This window comes from Papaver somniferum, chromosome 3 (genome assembly GCF_003573695.1).
Source record: "Papaver somniferum cultivar HN1 chromosome 3, ASM357369v1, whole genome shotgun sequence".
NCBI lineage: Eukaryota > Viridiplantae > Streptophyta > Magnoliopsida > Ranunculales > Papaveraceae > Papaver > Papaver somniferum.
Window position 1 is genome coordinate 225,664,521 of NC_039360.1, and position 21,582 is coordinate 225,686,102.

Genomic DNA, 21,582 nt, shown 5'->3' on the forward strand with positions numbered 1-21,582 from the left:
ACCGTACCCAAACGTGTACGTTTGTTGGTTCAACAATAGTTAACCAAAAGGTTAGCATATGAGCATTTCATAACAACCATATGCTTCTTCACCATAACTAGTTCAAATGAACTAGTTAGAGAGTTGTTCAATTGCAAGAAAATCTTATGTACTACATAAGACACAATTGAAGCAAAGATGATTTGATTCACTTGAATCGGTTCATGAACTTTTATAGGAACGGTTTGCAAACTGCATTCCTTAGTCTTTATAAGATTAAGTTCAGAAATCATCTTCAGATATATAACCTTCTTAAGTTCGCACACTAGGTTCGCGGACTTAAGCAACCGGGCAGAGTTTACAAACTCCAGCAGAAAATCTCGGCAAAAACTTTCCGCCGGTTCGCGGACTGGTACCCACGCAAAAAGTTTGTCAACTTCAGCGGAATTTCTCGGGATGAGAAGTTCGGCAGTTCGCGGACTTGGCAACAAGACATTCTTCCGGTTTCTCTTGATCAACAAAGTTCGCAAACTTTGGTTTAAGGGATTGGACTTATGCACATATGTGTTTCCACAACAATACTTATGTACATCATTGGTTATGTAATCTAAACTCTCATTCCAATCATTGAAACATTCTTAGAGGACGTTATGTAGTTGTTACACCATTTCTCGTCAAAGCAATTTTCAAAGTGATTGAAACATATCATGATTTTTGTCACTAGGTAAAGATAAATATGGTCGAAGCGAAACGCTTACCAACACATATTTCTAGATATAGATAGGTGAGGTATACTTGGCTCGAAATACCAAATGTGTATAATCTAAGTCTATATATAGCATACGACTTTTTGTCTCAAGAAGTAGGAGATAGAGTAGATAGACTTTTGAGTGACAGATAAGTTCAAGTCTTCACATACCTTTTTGTCGAGAAGTTCCACCGGTCCTTGAGTAGTTCTTCTTCTTGTATGATGAATCGCCATGAAGTACTTGAGCTCAACTACACTTTCTATCCTAGTTCGAGACTTAGCTATAGTAGACTAGAAATCAAAACTTATAGTTCTGATCACTAACATTGACAAACATGCTTGAGATAGCAATGCATGCGAGTTCGACCGAGCAATGCTCTAACAGGAAGGCATCCAATAGAAAAAAAATACCCATGTAAACTATAGACCTCCACCGTTCGTTAATCTCTTGGCTCGGGATTGGCCAACGGGGTGACAGGTCCCAAACATAGCACAAGGAAATCCCTTCGTGACACTATGGTTCTAAACTCTAGAACCCCGCCGTTCGGTAATTTCCTGATCCGGGATTAGCCAACAAGGTGACAGGTCCCAAACATAGCACAAGACAATCCCTTCGTGACACTATGGTCCCAAATCCCCACCGTTCGGTAATCTCCTGCCTCGAGATTAGCCAATGGGGTGACAGGTTCAAACACTCGTCTTGCCTCTACAACGATGGATTTACATATTCACACAATGCAAGGGGCAAGAGCAACCATACAAATACTTAATGAGTTGCTAATGCTTAAATAATTCTACATTTATTCACTAACACTTATCAATTATGCCATGAATTCTTCTTATCAATATAGTGAATATTTATACCACCGTTCTTTTGCTTTTTATGTCAACTGAGATAATACAAGGAATCAACAAGCAAAAATTCATTGCTCTTATCGCCGAAAGCACAACACAGTCTACCAGTTGAGGTCATCAGTATAAAGCTACTACTTCAGCGGATTCTTGCATCAGGAAATATCATGCAGCTTCGGTCCCACATTCCAGAGATGTAGCTTCGGTCCCCTGGCATGAACGAAGTACTCCAGCTTCTTTCTTACACACCAACGGAAGACAGATTCAAAACAAACAACGCACGAAGATGTTTCGCACAAGCTGATGCTACTGTAAAAGCCTCTGACGCTGTGATACACAAGTTTCTGCCACTAAGTCTACAACGAGAAGGATGCGGATGCTCCAGATCACCAACGGAAGCGGACCAGTCGACGCTAGCATAGATGGAGCCACAACTGCCATTGTCGCAGCCAACAAACCAACTGAGCTACGACGATAGTCCATACCCGAAGTAGTTGCAAACAAGGAGTAGCTGCTTATGCTGTTATCGTGACAAACCCGCTGTCGATGCTGATGTACAGTCGAAGCAACGTTTCTGCATATGAGAGAGGGAGCATCCCAGGGGCAAGAGAAAGACGACATGATCTCCAATTTTCAACTTCCTTCGATGAATTTCAACTACTGATGTTGCGGTGGCTACTAGGAGAATGGGGCATTGTCGGACAATTGCATCTGACATACTTGCTGCTATTACTGCATCAAGCCTAAAGCTTCCGTGGAGCGTAAGCCAACACATGAATGTTCAAAATTACAACAGGGGGCAAAGTCCAAATACCGCTGATGCTGCTGTTAAGTCCCGAACGGACTCTATAATTTCAATTTCATGAAGCTTCCATTTTACATGCTGCCGATGGTTCAATCCAAAGAAGATAAAGAAGATGGAGAAGAGCATACAACAAGAGAAAGGAGACATACCCGAAGCTGTTGCGAACAAGATGTCGTTGCTGACATGTTTTTACCGTGCCAAACCTGATGTCGGTGCTGCTGTAGAATCGAATAGATGTTGCTGTCCTGGAGCGCATCCAACTAGCTACCACGATCCATAAATCACAATGAAAGCTGACTGCTAATGCTAGTGTACCACGAAAAGGCGATCATGATCTCAAAGCTTCAACTGCCACCAATAGATGGCTCGATATAAAGCAGACGAGACATAAAGTTGCTCCTCACGCTGTTGCTGCATTCAAAGCTGCTTATGCAGTGAACAAGTTGTTGCTGTTGCAGCCAATAATCCTGTTGTGAAGTATACTTCTATGAGAATGGGGCATCATTTTCCACCTGCCAACTCGTACTATGGTGAAAAACTACGATGGACGATTGCATGGGACATACCTGATGCGGAAGGGACGTATGAAAGCTGTGCATTTGCTGTCGTTGCACGCATTGCGCTTGCTGAATGTTGATGCTGTTAAACTGACGCCAAAGCAATAGAGCATGATTCAAGAGAACCAAAGTGGGATGCAGGTGAACCAAAGTTCAATGATAACGAAGATGTAAAGCTGCCGCCTCCGATGATGCCCCAATTCCGATGCTAATGATCATAGTATCCCGAAGATGCAAAGTCCCCATGACGACGCTGTAAAGGAAACCCGGAACGCAGGACGATGACGTTGCTGCTGGACCCAAAGTGCAACACGATGCTGTTGCTGCTAAAGCTACTGGACCCAAAGTGCAACACCTGGTTTATGTTTCGATTAGGGATAAGAACAACGTAAAGCTGCTAAAGGAGAACAGACGCAAACCAGTTCAAGACAGGTGAGAAAGCAATTCAAAGTCGAAGACTGCACCAGCATCACAACGAAAGAGCTGCTGACGCTTGTTACCCGCTGATGTGCTGTCAATGCTGTGGTCGAGGCACTTCCGCTAAGTGATGAACATAGCTATTGCTGCCCTTTGGAGTTGTCAATCATCGTTTGCTGATTACTTCGTGATGGTCCGACGTGAGACTCACCTTCAACACGGAGCGCGTATGGAACAATCTTCTCAGTTAAACCAATAAAAGCGGACCTGCCAACAATGATGAAGACAGTCTTAAATACCTTTGTTGCTATGGGCAAGTCTTACTACGACGTACATAGAACTGATGTCGGATGATGTGCGGAGTTCTTCATGGGGCATGCATGGGGGAAGTACACAACACAACAGAGAAAACTCCAACGAAAAAGGGTAAGATACATTTGAAGCTTCTTGTTTGGAGGGCATTTCAGAATTTCGGTAAAGAACAGGGGAAAGTATTAATACTTCGACGTAGTATATTCTTCACCGAAATTCCTCCACAAAAAACATAGAAACCATAAGAAGGAAGCACTATTATAAGCACGAAAGCGCAAGGCAAAGTGAATTTTCTCAAGTTTCGTTCACCAACAATCCTCAAGAAAAAGGACAAATTGTATATACCATAAAATATCTTGACACGTGGAGAGCGATCAGAAACCGCAGCCGGATACGAGCATACACCAGGACATACCAAATTAATTCTAACTCTACTTTGAAACTAAGCTAAGGATAATTTAGTAAAAGACTTATAACCACGCTCCCTATAAAAAGAAAACGTTATTAGGTTAGAAGGGAGCGGGAGAGCCTCCTTTCTTCTCTACTTTTCTCACTCAACTTCATCTTTAATGGAGCTCCATCACATTTGTAATGTAACCCATACTTAATAAAACTTATACCATCATTATCCCGTGGACGTGGACTATACGGAACCATGTTAAATCATCTGTGTCATTTAATTTCTGTTTATTTATAATTTCATTTGTTATTCATCTTGATCTATAATCTTAATCAATTGGTTGTGATACCAAGAAATGGTATTCACAAAGTGAGTCATGCTATCCAGCCTCTAACAACCATTTCTAAAGTCAACTGTGGTTTAGCTCGATTGTCCTATCATGAGGTACCCTTTTATACTCGCTGAAGTAGTCGCCTATTACTTCTTAATATTCCAACTTTATCTCTTTGTTGTGCTTAATTTTTGGACAACTTGATAAAAAGTACACTCGGCTTAGGTTTACTATTATTACAATGTAATTAAGGTTTTTAGACCACTGGCTACTAATTAACTTTAGATGCAGGTAAACCAGTGAAGTTAGTATGGATCTGGGGTGAAAATAAGGTTAAAGAGGTAATTTTGACCATTTAAATACTCCCTGCGTCCTAGTTTACTTGTTTAAATTGGAATTTTTTTGTCCTAATTTAGTTGCTAAGTTTCATATTTTCTCCTATTTTAGCCTAATGTACCCCTATGTTGGAATCGGGTAATTCTATTTTCCATGCACATCTTAAATACTCCTCTCTTTACTAGACCAAAAAACTAGATGCATCTTAAATACTAGTGTGGGGATAATTATTCTCCCCTCTCTATTTTCCTTAATCTGTGTGCAAAAACCATTTTAAGCAAATAAAGTAGGACGAACGAAGTTGTAAGCAGGCAAAAAGCTCTAGCTGGAAAACAGAGGACAGATGGTACTCCGCGAAGCATCATCAGGTAGCAGAGAAGGAATGTGGACCTCAACTCATTCCACTTAATGATCAAGTTTGTACAATAGTTCTGGTGAACGGTTGGGTTCAATTCCCCCATTCCTAAACCGTTTGTAAAAATCTTTTTCTTGATTAATATTACTTCGTTTTCCTAGCAAAAAGGAAAAAAAAAAGTTTGTATACAGTTTGATTCTTAATATGATTGTGTACTGGGTAGTAAATTAGTGATTAACAGGATTGGCGAATTATGAAGAAATATTTGCATGATATAAAAGATTCATGTGGTAGATTTAATGGCCGTGAGTTCAATAGATTGTGTTGTCTTTGACTTACTTTGAAACTGTAAAATGTGGTTCGAGTTTGAGCAAGGAAGACTAAAAGAGGCTTTACTACAAGAGGCTGGAAAAGAACCAAAAAGGGACTTCAGCTCAATGCCACGACCGACGGGTAACTTGAGCAACGGAAATTGAGCAAGGAAGAACAAGAGAAAGTTTCACTAAAGTTTGAGAGCGAATAAACATCATCTTAGGATGGAGAATCAAGTGTCTGACTAGGCCGTAGCTGGATTTAACTAGGGCAAAATCTAAAAGGAATTGTTTCACGGTCAAGCTTCCGTATGGAAACTTCATTGAAAAGGGATAAAATATTATGTTTGATGGTTGTTTTGCAGATATTTTAGTGATTATGATCATATCATTCAACTTCATCGATACATCTTGAATTCCTTGCACGCAAAATAGAAATTAACAGACAATAATTTCTCTTCCTGATTATTTTTAAAACCGCCTTCTCTTACTGGCATGGACGAATTTGTTACAAAATTTAGATTCATTTAAGATGCATAAGTGAAAACCGGTAACAAGAACTAATCAAAGCCCGTGAAGAGGAAAATACAAATTTAACACATGTTAATTTGTAGAACATGCGTGACTGTAACAAAATCTTTTATGATTGGGGTTCATTTGATATTCCATTCATTAACTTATTTTTATGGTCTTACGGAAAATCCAATGATACATAAATTGGTGGTGTCTATTATTAAGTTATAGGTTCATGATTTTGATTCTTGAACCAACCATGGAACGAGTATCCAGCAGCATTATAGAAACATAGAATAAAATCACACTTCACGATAGCAATAACAATCCCATATATTCATGACACGGGTCATATCCTAGTAACTACTAAATAGTTTAATATGATGTATGTCCAAGTCACTTATGCACACAGACATATATGGTGACATGGTGTCTACGAAATAAGGGCGACAAATGAAAACATAAAAGAGAAATGGGCAAAAAGAAAAGAGTTTTCATTTTATTAACTCTTTTTGTGTCTGCTTACAACTAACCTAATATAGTTATTAACTAACCCAACACGGCTCTTTCAAAACAAAAACAAAAAAAACCTAATACGGGTATATATATACTGATGGAATCTAGTGATTAGTCGTCACTCTCACTTCTTTGAGTCCCCACAAAAAATTTTTTTTTTTGAGTAGTCGCTCCAAATTAATAGGATATGACATGCTCATTCCTTTGAGTCGTCACTCCATATTTACGGAATATGACACGCTCATTCCTTTGTGTTGTCACTCCATATTAACGGAATATGACATGCTCATTCCTTTGTGTTGTGCGGTTGTTATTAAAAGTGGGACCCATAGAATGTGGATTTGATCGCTGGTGTCATTATTATAGTATAGTGGTAAAGTCATTGGATGATAATATCAGTTACCTAAATACGAAACTTTTTTTTCTATAAAAGAAATTTTATACTAAAAAAGAAATTGTCAGAGACATAATACAACTGGTTCGAAAGAGATCACTGGAAAAAAACCAAAAAAACTAAAGACAGGAGAACCTAATTATGAATTACAGCTTCCCAATTGTGTATAACCTGGCTGCTATCAACTCCCTGAAACGTATTCGAATCACAGCTCCAAAGGATCAGAGACTGCTTAACAAGATCAATGACTTCTTCGACATCTTTAGGTCTTCCACCAAAAACTCTAAGGTTACGTTCATTCCACACATTCCATACGATAGCAAAATGAAGCATTTTCCAAATCTCTTTACACTTACCAGTTAAAACGTTATTGTCCCATGCTGCTAACAATTGCAAGACAGTGCCAGGCAAAGTCCAGGGTATGCACATCGAAGATAAGAAGTAATCCCATAGTTTGAAAGTGAAAGAACAATGCAACATCAAATGACCAGATGTCTCCAAGACTTCATTACAAAGAGGACAAGCCGTAGTATCTAGATGAACACCGCGATGCAAAAGCATTGTGTTGGAACAGAGAAGAATATTTGGTTGTTTCTCTATTTATGGTTGGTCTATACAACAAGAAAATATTCTCTAGATATGCTCTAGATATGCTGCTATCTATACGTAAGATATGTGTGGTATGTGTAAGCTATATATAAGTCTTGTAAAACTCCATTGATCATAATACGAAACCCTAAGTCATTCTTCTCCCGTGGACGTAGGCTATAGCCGAACCACGTAAATCTGTGCTCTTTCTTCTACCTGTTTAGTTAACAACATGGTATCAGGGGATCGTTAACGATCCTGGCCATTACTCTGTCGTCAAGTTTTTTTTCTCTGTGTGTTTCCTATGGCACAATCAGATCATAATACTAGTTTGCGATTAACTTCTGTTTTGTTGAATGATGTCAATTATATCAGCTGGTCAAGGGCTGCTGCTCTTGCTCTTGGGGGTAAAAGAAAATCTGGGTATATTGGTGAGAACAGTACCTGTCCAGATGCTAAAGATCCAAAATATGATGATTGGATTGCTGATGATCAACTAGTTCGCACGTGGCTTCTCCAGTCGATGGAACCACATATTTCAGAAATTTTCTCGTTCTCAAAATCTGCGAAGGATTTGTGGAAGTTTGTTGCTAGTCTGTATGGCTTACAGAATAATGCTGCTCGGGTGTTTGAGCTGAAACGTGAGATTGCTGAGGCTGAACAAGGTACGAAAAGTTTTACTGAACATTTTGGTTATTTAAAAAAGAAGTGGGATGAACTTGATACATATCGTCCTCATACAACTGATGCCAAAACTCTCTTGAAGAGGATAAAATATTTGATGTGCTCAGTAGCCTCAAACCAGAGTATGAATCTCTTAGAAGCACTATTCTGATGAGTGCTGAATTGCCAAGTCTGTCTAGTGTCTGTGCGACTGTGCAGCGCGAAGAGACGTGGAAGAAAGTTATGAATCCTGTTTCTAAAAGAACCGTAGACCTGGATGCAGCTGAATCCAGTGCTCTTCTGAGCTACAAAGATGATAAACGAAGAGCCGTGCCATTTGATAAGGACAAGAACTCTCGTGCTAAGGGTAAGAGAGAAGTTTTTCATTGTGATCATTGTAATAAAACTGGTCACATCAAGGATCGTTGTTGGGATATTTATCCTCATCTTAAAGCTAATTTTGACAAAAATAAGCTTGCTCGAGCTGCTGTAGCTGATAATTCATCCTTCACCATAGACCAATTGAAGGATTTCTTTCAACAGTTGGGTAATAAAACATAACGCAAGGTCACACATGCTTTAGGTAACTTACTAGCCTTTCTTACTACGCATGTTTCCAACCGTCACATCTGGATTATTGATTCAGGAGCTACAGATCACATGGAAAATGATCCTTCGTCAGTTCATACATTTATTCGCAGCTCTCATAGAGATGTTTCTGTTGCTAATGGCTCTACTGCTCTTGTGATGGGCAGTGGGAAAGTGAATTTTTTTCCAGATTGTCCGTCCTCTAATGCACTTGTTGTTCCATCATTTCCTACTCAGTTGTTATCTGTTGGACAAATCACTAATTCTATGAATTCTGATGTTACATTTTCCCCTACCTCGGTCATCTTTCAGGATCGAAAGACGAAGAAGACGATTGGTAGAGGCATATTTTCTCATGGATTGTACCTGTTACGCTCCAGTGACATGGCATGTCTCACTCAAAGCTCTACTCCGCAGTTTCTTTATCATAAACGACTTGGACATCCTTCCAGTCGTGTTTTGTCTAGGATTTTTCCCACAATTCCTGTCCAGTCTCAAGTCTGTGATGTTTGCCAATTTTCTAAACAGTCTCGCTTTCCATTTCCTAATTTTGTGACTCGAGCTATAATGGCCTTTGAATTAATTCATTCTGATTTATGGGGTCCTGCTCCAATTGATGCTTATGATGGGTATAACTATTTTGTTATCTTTATAGATGATTGGTCACGTGCTACATGGATCTACTTTCTCAAATCCAAAACTGAAGTTTCATCTGTATTTGAGGATTTTCATTGTATGATACGCAACCGATTTGATGCACAGGTTAAAATTTTTAGATCAGATAATGGCACTGAGTTTGTCAAAGGCCTTCTTCCAGGTTATTTGCGCAGTCATGGCATTATACATCAAACTAGCTGTGTTGGTACCTCGCAGCAAAATGGTGTTGCTGAACGGAAACTCCGTCACATTCTGAAAACAACTCGTGCTCTTATGATTCAGATGAATGTTCCAAAAAATTTCTGGTCTCATGGTTCTCGGACGGCCACTTATTTGATCAATCGTCTGCCTAGTCGTGTGCTTGAGTTCAGATCTCCATTGGAGGTATTAAAACATCATCAGCCTAGCATTTCTCATCTTAGAGTTTTCGGTTGTGTCTGTTATGTACATTTACAGGAAAAGCATCATGATAAACTGGATTCACGGGCAACCAAATGTGTGTTCCTTGGTTACTCATCTACCAAAAAAGGGTATATTTGTTATCACCCACCCACTAGAAAGCTACATATTTCTCGTGATGTTGTGTTTGATGAACCAGTGGCTTACTTTCAGTGTGACTCTGGCAGTCGGTCTCAGGGGGAGTGTTACACAGATTTGGCACCACTTCCAGTTATTAATGAGATACCTACTGCAACAGATTCCCACATAGACAATGGTGGTGGGGTAGAATTGGTGGACTTACCTAATGCAGTGTTGGATGTGCATAATGAAGCAGTTCATGAGGAAGCTTCAGACAATAATGTTAGTGTTACTGATGATGATACAGGATTACAAGATGTGCCGCATCAAGTTCGAGAAACTGAGGTTATGGTTCCACAAGATCACCAACCAATGGTACCAATTGTCAGAACCTCAAGTCGTGAGAAGAAAGCTCCAGAGAAATACAAAGATTTCTTTACATATCATTCCGCTGCGTATCCCATACAGGCACATTTAACCTATGATCATGTAGGTTCTTCACACTCTGCATTTCTAAGTGCTATATCCAGTCATCAAGAACCTAAAAACTACAATGAATCAAAGTCTGATCCAAAATGGAGGGCACCAATGGAGAATGAGTTACGTGCCTTAGATGCAAATAATACATACAATATTGTCAAAATTAAATACAAAAGTGATGAAACTGTTGAGCGTTATAAGGCGAGATTAGTGGCAAGAGGTTTCACTCAAAGATATGGAGAAGATTACACAGAAACTTTTGCACCAATTGCAAAGATGAATACTTTTCTTGTTCTCATGTCTCTTGCAGTTAATAAAGATTGGAAATTGTTCCAAATGGATGTGAAGAATGCATTCTTACAAGGTGATCTAGAATAAGAGGTATATATGAGTATACCACCTGGACACTCTCGAGAAGGAGAGAGCAATATGGTTTGCAAGCTTAAGAAGGAAATATATGGTTTAAAGCAATCACCACGTGCGTTAGACTGCCAATATACAGAGCTGCTGATTTTGGGTGGGGAGAACCATTTTATGTAGGCCCGGGTATTCACCGTTCTGTGGGTCGAGCTCTTCTGATTCCAAACCCACTCGGAAGTGAGGGTGGCTTCTCCTTGGTTATTTGTTTGGAGTCTGAGTACCATATGAATCTTTTCAAAGAGTATTTTTATGATATCCGATTTGATCAAATTCTGATATCAGAAAATAAACAAGTGTTGTAAGCTACTTAGTTTGGATCGTTTGTGTGCAAATGATTTTGGTTAGCGTGTTTATCTTCATTTTCCATGTAAGATAGAATCACAAAGAATAGATTAATTCTAATTTGATAAACGACACACACAGCTTCACAATCACACCCGGCTTCTACGCCTCTTTTGCCAAATCCAGGGGGTCCGTTTCTTCTGCGCCAAAAGAAATATGGGCCACCTGTGCCAAGCCAATAAAATCGCGCCACGTATTCCTCTTTATTTTTAATATCAAAACCAGATAATCCACTCCTCTCGGTTTGGAAACAGTATCAAAACTGATTATTATTTAAATGGTTATGATTATTATTTTAAATTAATAATTATTTAAGATTTATAAGGTTTATGATAAGTATTAGAAGGAATAACAAATTTTATCATATGAATCTAGTTGTTTTCTTGGATTTATATAGATGGGGGAAGTTATTAGGATAATTATTGTGGATTTCAACCAACATCTTCCCATTTGCCAACAAGAGTCACAAGACCTCTACTTTTATTTCTGGAGTCTTGCAAATTCCTGGAAGCTCATCTCTGCTCACAAGAATAAAAGTGTTGGTTAATATGAACTTTGTGTTTTTTCCTTTTTCCGCCCTTCATGGTTTTGCTGCTTTTGCATAATTGATGTTCACTGGATAATAACTTTTTGAGTTTCATGTGTATGATGATGATGATAAAATTACAACTTTTAGTTAGATACAAAACAAAATATAGGAAGGCAAGATACAAGATAGCTAAACAACGTATATTGATACGTGGAATTTTAATGAAGAGTGAGGAAGTACAACAAAGGCGCAACACCAAAAATACAGTTTAGTATACTTTCTCTAGCGTAGAACAAGAAAAAGAGACGAGACTTAAGAACAGACATATAATCCAACATGTATTGCTTATACCAACATGCTAACAAGTAACAACACTAGAAATTCCCAACTCCTCATACCATTTTATGGTCCTATCATCAACAATAACCCAAAGCCCGTGCCGTCATACCCTAGTAGATATATATAGGACATCTGGACCTTATTATGTTGCTAGACTGAAAATTTTCCTTCACCTGGCCTGTCTATGAAATGCAATTCAGCCTAAAGAATAATCCCCTGCAGAAAAAGAAAACAAATATCCACCGATTCTTAAATCGATCCTTCCATTGAAATGGAAAGTTTGTTTAATTATTCTCATTGGTGTGATACATCAATTGTTGTTGAGACTCTAAACTTAACCCAGGCACGGAACCTGTACTTCGGATATGTTCGCCAACAAATCTCTACAAGTTTACTTCTTCCCTAGGCATTATCCCCAAAAAGAATAAAAAGAAAAGAAACAATAGAGCTCTTTGTCGTTGTAATCAACTTACAATTACATCGTGTGGCGGAGAGGTAGATAAAAGAATTTCTCTTTCCACCAGCTCAAAAATTTCCTTCAGCCTATTGGAGAATTTCTCCGTTATGTTTCGAGTAATTCTCTGCTGAAACTTGGTGCTTCTCACCCATGCTATCCCCAAATGAACGTCACACTGACATGGTGCAGAAGAACCAGCATGGACATTCTCGATCTGATACTTCAGATGAACCTGTATTGAGAAAACAACAAAATCAGGAAATGTAAACAGCTAACAATGTTACCTATATTAATTGTTGGGTGAATGTAAATATTATCAACGAACAGAATGATCTAGTTTTTCATACACGGAAGTGATCGCCGAATGGGACGTCATGGAGGGTCATAACCTCGTCCACAATCCACCCTTTACCGATATCTGTAGGGGATTTTTGCTGGGTGCTAGTTACTTCTCCTCCAAATATCGAGACATGGCGATTAAACTTGTAACATAAATGTCTTTCAAAAACATCTGGCTTTACAGCTTCCCATTCTGTAGTTGCATAATTAACACAACCAGACTTCAACATTACTTTGTATTCCAACTGACCCCCGTCAAACATTTGCATCAATAATGTAATCTGCCATCACCAAACACAATCCACATATATGTTCAATCACAAAAGAGACCGAGTAAAAAACATATAAACGGATAGAAAGCCAAAAACAATTGTGTAGCAAAGGTCATATAGATTACTCACGTTTACCGGAAGTTCTGAAGAGTAAACTCTTGACATAATGGCATCATCATCTTCCACACCCAAAAAGGATCCAGTATCTTCAATCTGAATAGCTTTTCCATCTTCATCTTGATGATCTTCTGCCATCTTTCCTTTCTGCTCGGGGGTTAAGGTTCTTGTTCTCCACAATGCCGTGATTGTTCTGTTAGTATTACGAATCAGCTTAAGTTTAAGGAAGTACAAGCACAAATACTTAGAAGACTCTATGTTCATAATTTACCCCTGTATTCAGAAAGAACATATCACCTGCTGGCCACATTGAAAGACACAAATGATTGGAACTGAAATCTAAGTCTTCCATTTTCGTCCTGAGATTTCGCACCATGCTTCGCATCAAGACCACGGCCTGCTCTAAGAATAATAGCCAGCGAGGGACTACCCACTGAAGCTAGAGATGGGGGGACTACTAGAACATCATCAATATCTTCCCAGAGAAAGAAGAATTTTGTCTTATGTCCAAACAAATTCGCATAGAACCCGACTATTCTGGCGGATAGAAAAAGGCGGCCCTGCAGCAGTACAGATTTCAGTAAAAATCATCACTTTTGAAGAAAGACAAAAACTTATAAAGCTATGCAGACTAATATTGCTGGTCTTTTATTGTAACAGTCATACTCCAGTTATTTCTCAGAAACATCGTCAATAGCTAAACACAGTCTGAAATAGGTAGGTCAAAACAAGTTTCCGTCACGGGAGTTATTACAAAAACCTGAATTGGTGAAGGAATAATTCGCACCTGCAAAGGCATCTTTCTCTTCAAGGAGCACGCAAAATCGTTGATAAGAAACTCTTCTGGTGGCAAACCAAACAATTTCTGGAATGCTGAATTCTTTTGAGGTGATCGGAGATTTAACTGCAAAGGATGAAGCATGAGTTATACATTAAAAAGTAAATCAAGGGCCATCTTCAATGATGACACAACCTAAGAAAAAACCACTGACCAATATTCTGGTATGTGAACTATCAAGGATAACCAACAGTTCAATAGCTATACTGTGAGTACGGTGCAAGGGAATCCTTAAAATGATTGAAGAATAGTTGTTACCTTCTTACCAACTTCCTTCTCCATCTTAGTAAGATACTCTTTAATGGTTTCAACTCCATTATTATTATCTAAAAAGATCCTCAAGTGCAACTTGGACTGAGAGGCTTGTGCAAGTTTTCCCTCAAGGTTTACCCAAATGTCAGCTAGTTCTGTAGATGTGTGCTTCAGAAAATTGATCTCCCCATGCCCAAGTGAGGTAGCTTGGTCAAAAGGGCCATCAAAATCAAAAACTTCGACATCCAACACTGAAGGTGGTTCTTCCATAGCATCAAACTCCAGTACCTCTGCATAATATTACTGGTCAGCTACGCAGAAAACTTTCAGCTAAAAATAGAAAATCCAAAGCAACTTGATAACTCACCGCTCCATTGAGGATCACATGTTTGAAGCTTGACCGAGCTTGTTCTAGTCTTCCCATTGCATGTGAAAACTACATAGGGGTCTGAAAAACTGTTCGAATCTGCAGATGGGATATCACTTCCTTCGATCAAAGCGACTGTGAGCATCCATCCATCACCTTGGGATTTGATTCCATGATCACTTCCTAGAGAAAACACAAATATGTACACAATCAAAATATATTTATCATCAATAGTAAAGATGGATATAGCTATATACACTTGAATTTCACTCTCTAAAGTTGTTAGAAATGTGAACCTTTTTGCAATCTAGCCTGTACAAAGTGTGTTACCATATTATATACATGTTCAACTTGAAGAACCAAGATTCCTACGGTGAACAACTCCCCAAAGGTGTCTGGTAAATCCAACCCATTAAATTCCAATCCTTTAAATTTGCCACATCCTGATAATAGGATGTGCAACACAACATATAATACCATGAAAATAGTGAAAACGACATTGAAGTTACAGAAATACTCGATAGCCATTCGCCAATCCGACTGTTGCTCAGTCTGCACTGTTGCCAACACTTGGTCCTTATCCAATATTTCAGTGGAGTTCAGCAGTTTAAATTTCTGAGCCAACAAGTGGGCAAACTCATCAAAGCTTTCCTTGAGACCTTGTCGAGCCCCTCCTTCAATCATACTTCTCATCATTGTGCTCTGCTGGAAGTTAACATTCCAGGATATTACAAGACGGGCAGATTCTTCTTCTGAAGACAACTCTGGTCCAGGTACTATCCGGTAAAGTATCTCTATGTTAAAACAACTACCATATGGAACATCAGGTGTCTTCACACTTACAAAGACAACAAACTCCTTTCCGTTAGCTTTCAGATAAGTTTGTTCCTCTGTTGCTTTGACCGCCTTAACTAACTTTGTCGCAGCTTTCAAATACGTGACCGTTCTGGTTAAACACGATGTTTCCCCTAATTTCCATTCCCATGAGCTCTCCTGTAAATCTGTGGCTCCTTGTCGATCTGCTAATTCTCTACGAAACTGTGAATCTGGCATGAAGAGAAACATGTTCAAATCTTTAGGCGAAACCATATATGTTTGATCAAGCAGAATTCCCATGAAATTTGCTGGCACATCCCGCTCTTCGTTTCTAGATTCCATCAACTCCATGCTATCTTCAAAAGTATTCATGGTAGAAAGAGGTTCATCCATGCAGTCCTCATAATCAGAAGTTGTGCACGATATATCCGATGGATAATCCTCATTTCTGGAATCAGATTTAAAACCATCGTCATGCTTATGATTATGGAAAATCTTTTCTAACCGATTAGCTATCGTCTTCATCAAATGTTTGCCTTCCGGGATTTTCCGGGAAACAGGTTTAGTGTTTAAAATATCATGAAATGATTCCGGAGAGTTAACATATTCCCTTGAATGTGAAGGACAAGGCAGAACAGGACTGTTGTCTCCTCCGCGCAATGACAGGGTGAGAAGAACCATACCTAAATTTGTTCAACAAAATAATGCATGTTTACAATAGCATTGTATTGAAATTTAACTATTCAAGTTCAACTACAACTTAACATGATTCACATTCATAATTATTTTGTTCTTTGAGTACAAACTACAAACACATTACAGGATATTTCGATTAAGGAACAGTGAACCAAACTATCTACACATCCGATTCTTAACATGATTCCTTAAAGATACCCGTGCCCAACATAATATCGAATATAGAAATGGCCATTTCGAAACATCATCACATTGCATAGAAATTGAATATAAAAAGACCCAAATGAATTCAAGGTTTTCAATCCTAAAATGTTCGAATCCTATATTACATTAAAAATTAAACATGAATATAATTATAACTTAAAAGAAAGAGGAAAAGGTAAAGTGAAAACATACCAGAATCCTTGCCATTGAGAGATTGTCGTTGTTCATTATCATTATCCCTCTCTAAAGAAAACCAAGTAGGAGGCAGAGTTTGTTTATCTTCATTAATTACTGACCATAGTGGAATCCTAACCTTGCCCAACAACTCACCATGAACATTATTAAAAAACCCATGATCTTGTTCGTTGTTGTATTCATAAACAGAAACAACAAGCTCATCATCCATATCATGAACCCTAAACACAAACTCTTCATTCCATATTGGATTCACATTCTTCTTCAAAACCCTTGTTTTCGATTTGTATTTACCAACTTGCAACTTCACAAACGCATTTGTTGCTCCTCCTTGCAATGTTGACAACTCCTTAGCTTCGAGTACATACACATACAGTCTCATTTTATTTTGTTCTTCTTCCTCTTGAGTTTTGATCACTTGGTTTTCTTTTATTTATGATGAAAACCCAAATCCTAAGAATCCAGAAGAGATTGAGATGCGGATGATGATGATGATATCAAGCTTTTAGAGACGTTTTGCAAATGGTTTGGGAGTTTGGAAGTGTTAGGGGGTGGGGGTAGTCCATTAACAAACGTGGAGTATGGCATGAAATGACACGTGGATAAATGAGTTTTGAAAGTAAAACTGACTCATTAAAGCACTATCAAGACGGTGTGGGGAAATATTTAAGACAAATACTATACTGCACCGTTTTGCGGGCAGGTATGTCGTTTAAACGGGTTTATTTTCCGTTAGATGATCAAATTAACGGTTAGATTCGAATTCAGTAAAGAATCCATCATTTTTTTAAAGAATTCACCATTGTTAGATTTGGATTTTAGCATGATCTAACGGTAAAGAAGCCGCTTGAACGGGATAGCTATTCGTAAAATGATGCAGGACGGCATTGCTAAATATTTAATGAGGTTGTTATCATTAAAATTTCAGATCAGATAAATTCCGTTAGAAACAAATATACTCGTATTGATTTAGAAGATGTTGAAATTTCTTGGTTTATGTTTGGTAGTTTGGTGAGAACTAAAGACTTAGCGAGGTGGTTTCTTACTCGCGTGACTGCACACACACCTAGAGGAGTGACTAGGAGGTAAAGTGCAAAGTGTCGTACATGCAGTGCTGTTTGTCACTCACGTGACGTGCACACATGTAGAGGAGTGACTCCGAGGTAAAGTGCAAACTGCAAAGTGTCATGCATGCTGTGCTGTTGTTGTGACAAAAATTAAAAAGAAAAAATTAAAAGGTATTTCACATGGAATTAAAAAAAAGAAAAAAATGATGGTGGTGGCGGAGAATGGCTGGTTTTCAAAATCTGGCATTTTTGAGGAACGGGCAAATGAGAATTTTTTCTTTTTGGTTTTCTTATGCTAAAAAACCTTTTCATTAATGGAAATGCATAATTATAATGAGTTTAAAATTAGAATTAAGAAAATATAAACAGATGCGCCGTATAAGTATATCAAAATATCTGATAAGAGAAAGAAAAGGGTTGTCGGTGTGGAACCAATACAAAATTATGAATAAGAACCGGTCAAGTCGGAGGAACAATGGTTTTTCTCGGAAGTGTATTCAACCATTTTGTTTTTTTCTTCTTCATAAAGATGTGCTCCAAAAGTTGGAGTAATTTGTTCAAATTTCTTAAACCTTGTGATGGAGATTTCGTCGTCAAAAGCTTCAATCATGAAATTTCCGTCACTAAATAAATAGATGATGAAGATTCTGGTGAAGGTTCCGTCGCCGGATTTAACAATGATGAAGTTTTCGTCGTTGAAAATCATCTCAAGTGATCTTAAAACCTATAAAACACAAAAACGGCCATTAAAACCGAGATTAACCTCTTTAATTAGAGCTGGCAAACAAGCTGAAACCCGCGGGTTAACCCGTGCCCGGCCCGTAAAAACCCGAACCCGACTCGGCTGGTTTCTAAACAAGCCGGGTTCGGGTTGGAGAAATGCCGGCTTGTGAATAAACGGGTTAACCCGTCCCGGCCCGTGAAACCGCGGGTACAACCCGTAAACCCGTCCACAATAACTAATTAGTAATTTTTATATAATCCTGTCCGTCGGATTATCTAGGGTTAATCACATCCACACGATTAAGGTATAAAAGGAGAAACCCTAAAACTAAATGAAGAGATATCTTTCTTTTTTATCTCTCTCTTTTCTTCTTCTGCTCCTTCCCTTCTTCTTCGTTCTTCAGTTGTGAATTGAATCTCGGATAAACAATGAATCTTTGGTAAAATCAAGGCACATACTGTTTGTTCGCTCAAACGGAGAACCGGAGTTTATGTTTCTTCTCTTTCTTTTCTGGTTTTTCTTTTCTCTTTCCATTTTTCTTCTCCACCGCACGAACTGCGAGTGAGTGATTCACGATTCTTCTGAAATTTGAATAAACTTAATGAATAAGTGAATCAAGGAAAGAGTTAATGAGTCTGTGGAGTTAATTTTGGTTAGGGTTTCGTGATGATTGAAGAAAGAGGAATCAGTAAAATTAGGATTAAGGTTCTAGAATGGATTGAAAATTTTATATCAAATTGAGAATGAAATCAAGTAAGTAATGATGGGTATTGGGTGTTAAGTTTAAGGTTGAATTTTTAGTTATAGATTTTCAATTTAATTCACATTGAAGAATCAGTGAGTTAGGGTTCCAACATGAACTGGAAAGTTGATTGGTGATGAATACGATGAAATTGAAAGATGATTTTATTAAATTGAGGTTTAGATTCGTATAATAATTGGATGAACTCCATCGATTCGGGTTCTTAATAGAAAAGAGAATTCATGGTTCACGGGTTTGAAACTTAGTTGAAAAAAAAAAGAAAATTGACGGTTTAGGGATATGATGGAATCAAGTTGAAGATTAAGCAAAGGGTGAATCATTTGTTTCAATTTGGAATTAATCTGAGAACCTGTTATATGGATATTAGGTAAGGTTACTAGTTTGGGATAAAGTGTATGTGAGTTGGATTAGTAATATGATGGGATGAAGATGGGTTTGCGTTTTTGTTGTTGTTGATTAATGTTGCAAATTAGTGGTAGTGATAACGAGAAGATTTATGAATGAAATTGAGATGCAGGTGATGAAAGTGGTGGATGTGAATTGATTTTAGGTTAGTAACAATAATCCTAGGTTAGGGTTTGATTCTTTACTGTTTTTCACAGTAGACTAGAGAACTTATAATTGTGTTTTTTTTCTATGTAATCCTATGTTTTAGTATTATCCCCAAGTTATGTTCTGTGGTTTGGTCTCTGTTTTGTCACAAATTAACTTAATGAAATTATAATTTTATTTTTAATTAAACAAGTCGGGTTAACCCGTGAACCCGCAAGCTTTACCCGTTACGGGTGCGGGTTGAAGAAATGATCACCCGTGAAGAATATCGACCCGCGGGTTTTGACCCGTGTTAACCCGAACCCGTTTGCCAGCTCTATCTCTAATAGAAAAGATATCATAAGGGTGTATAAAACTTACCAAAAGGTAAGAAAAAACCATAATAAAACTAGCCAAGAACAAAGATCTAACCTAGAACAAGAAAAATGAAAGAAGATCCCGCCCAGATCCGGCCCCAAAAGACCAGATCTAAGCCGGAAGTATTACCTATGAGAAACTTTTTCTTTTAATTCTCTGTAAAGAGGGGTGAAAGAGGAGAGAGGAAAAACATGCAAATGGAAATACTTAAACTAATTGGGCGATACAACAAAAAGACAAAAACGGAATTTAAATAGTAAATCAGAGTCACCCTTTATCCATGTATTTATACTAATTTCTAATATATTTCTCACTAATCGGGTTCAGTGGTTAATTATAATTAGTTAATTTCATAGATATTAATTGAGAACTTTCTGGTTTAGTCCAGTAAACCCGACCTGGATTAATGGCTAGTTCAGTAATTAATTATAATTAGTTAAGGCCATGAAGTTGTTGAAGTTGATATATACCTGATATAATTACACCATCATTGATTGAATTTGTTGAAGGTGAATTTTCCTTTTAGATGTTTAAACTTGTAGACATGGAAGGTCAGGTAGAATTCTGAATTCTTAGCGAGCAGAATCTTTGAAATATTAGTCTTTGTAATGATTGTGAATTCGATGCTAACGAGGATTTTTTTTTAAAATAAAAATTTAGTAGGTCAGTGTAAATGTAACTCGATAATTAGTGTTTACGACTCTTCGAAAATTTTGGTAGAATTTTGAAGATTGTACTCATACAAATTGTGTTTTCTATTACCCTGCATGTATGAGTCATTTTCATGTTGTTGAATTGAATGTTAGGTCCTATTGTGTACTTATACCTAATCTATTTTGTGATTTCAGCGAAGAGCAGTTTGTATTGGAGACGCGTTGAACTATGGATGAACTCCTGCCTCGATGGTTAGGCTAGGTGTGTATGTATCCATCTCCTTTTAGTTTTAAGAGCAAAGTTTATGGGTAGTCTCTATTTGGAGACTAACTCGCCCATATGAAGGACCCCTCGCTCATATGAACGAGCAAAGCCACTATGGACAAAAATGAAAGAAAACGCTAGACGAGAAACTATCTCCCGTTTATTAAAAAAATTGAAAATTTTATAATAAAATAATAAGTGGAGGGAAAATTTAATTTTAAAAAAATTAAAATTAAACACTCACGGTGGACAGTCCCCCGTGAAATAGTAAAAACAAATATAGACGGGGGATTGTTCCCCGTCAAAAGGAAAAAAAAAACTTAAAAAAATTACTTAGACGGGAGACAGTCCCCCATCTAGTTCAAAAATTTGCAAATTTTCTTGACGAGGGACTGTCCCCCGTCTAGTGTTACACTCCCAACCACTCGTTCACATGAACGAGTGTATGAACGTGTTTGGGAGAAAAGTGGGTTAAAGACTACCCATAGCAGCCTCTAATCTGCTCAAATTGGTAGTGCACTCCTTCATTTGAAAGGGTGACACCAATCCTAGGATTTTCTTTAACACATCTTGACATTGAAACATGCTTATGGACTTTGGTTTGTTGCAGGACCAATTGATATAATTATAACCCTATATATATCTGCGTATTTTATCACGCCTTCAGTTTTATTCAGTTCGAGTTATGGTGTTTTTC

At 38.0% G+C, this 21,582-nt stretch overlaps 2 protein-coding genes across 2 annotated transcripts; both read right to left on the reverse strand.

Moving 5' to 3' along the window:
* Positions 1-6,961: 6,961 nt before the first annotated feature.
* Positions 6,962-7,387, reverse strand: LOC113360742. Its single transcript, XM_026604211.1, has one exon. It carries the CDS (start codon positions 7,385-7,387, stop codon positions 6,962-6,964), a length of 426 nt encoding a protein of 141 aa, XP_026459996.1.
* A 4,413-nt stretch (positions 7,388-11,800) lies between these two features.
* LOC113358812 (C2 and GRAM domain-containing protein At5g50170-like) lies at positions 11,801-17,023 on the reverse strand. Its single transcript, XM_026602502.1, has 10 exons — positions 16,502-17,023; positions 14,890-16,092; positions 14,594-14,776; positions 14,233-14,516; positions 13,924-14,040; positions 13,434-13,696; positions 13,149-13,329; positions 12,756-13,028; positions 12,425-12,640; positions 11,801-12,167 (listed from the first exon to the last, which is right to left on the reverse strand). The coding sequence occupies exons 1-10, from the start codon at positions 16,884-16,886 to the stop codon at positions 12,153-12,155; spliced, it is 3,120 nt and encodes a 1,039-aa protein (XP_026458287.1). The 5' UTR covers positions 16,887-17,023; the 3' UTR covers positions 11,801-12,152.
* Between the last annotated feature and the right edge of the window lie 4,559 nt (positions 17,024-21,582).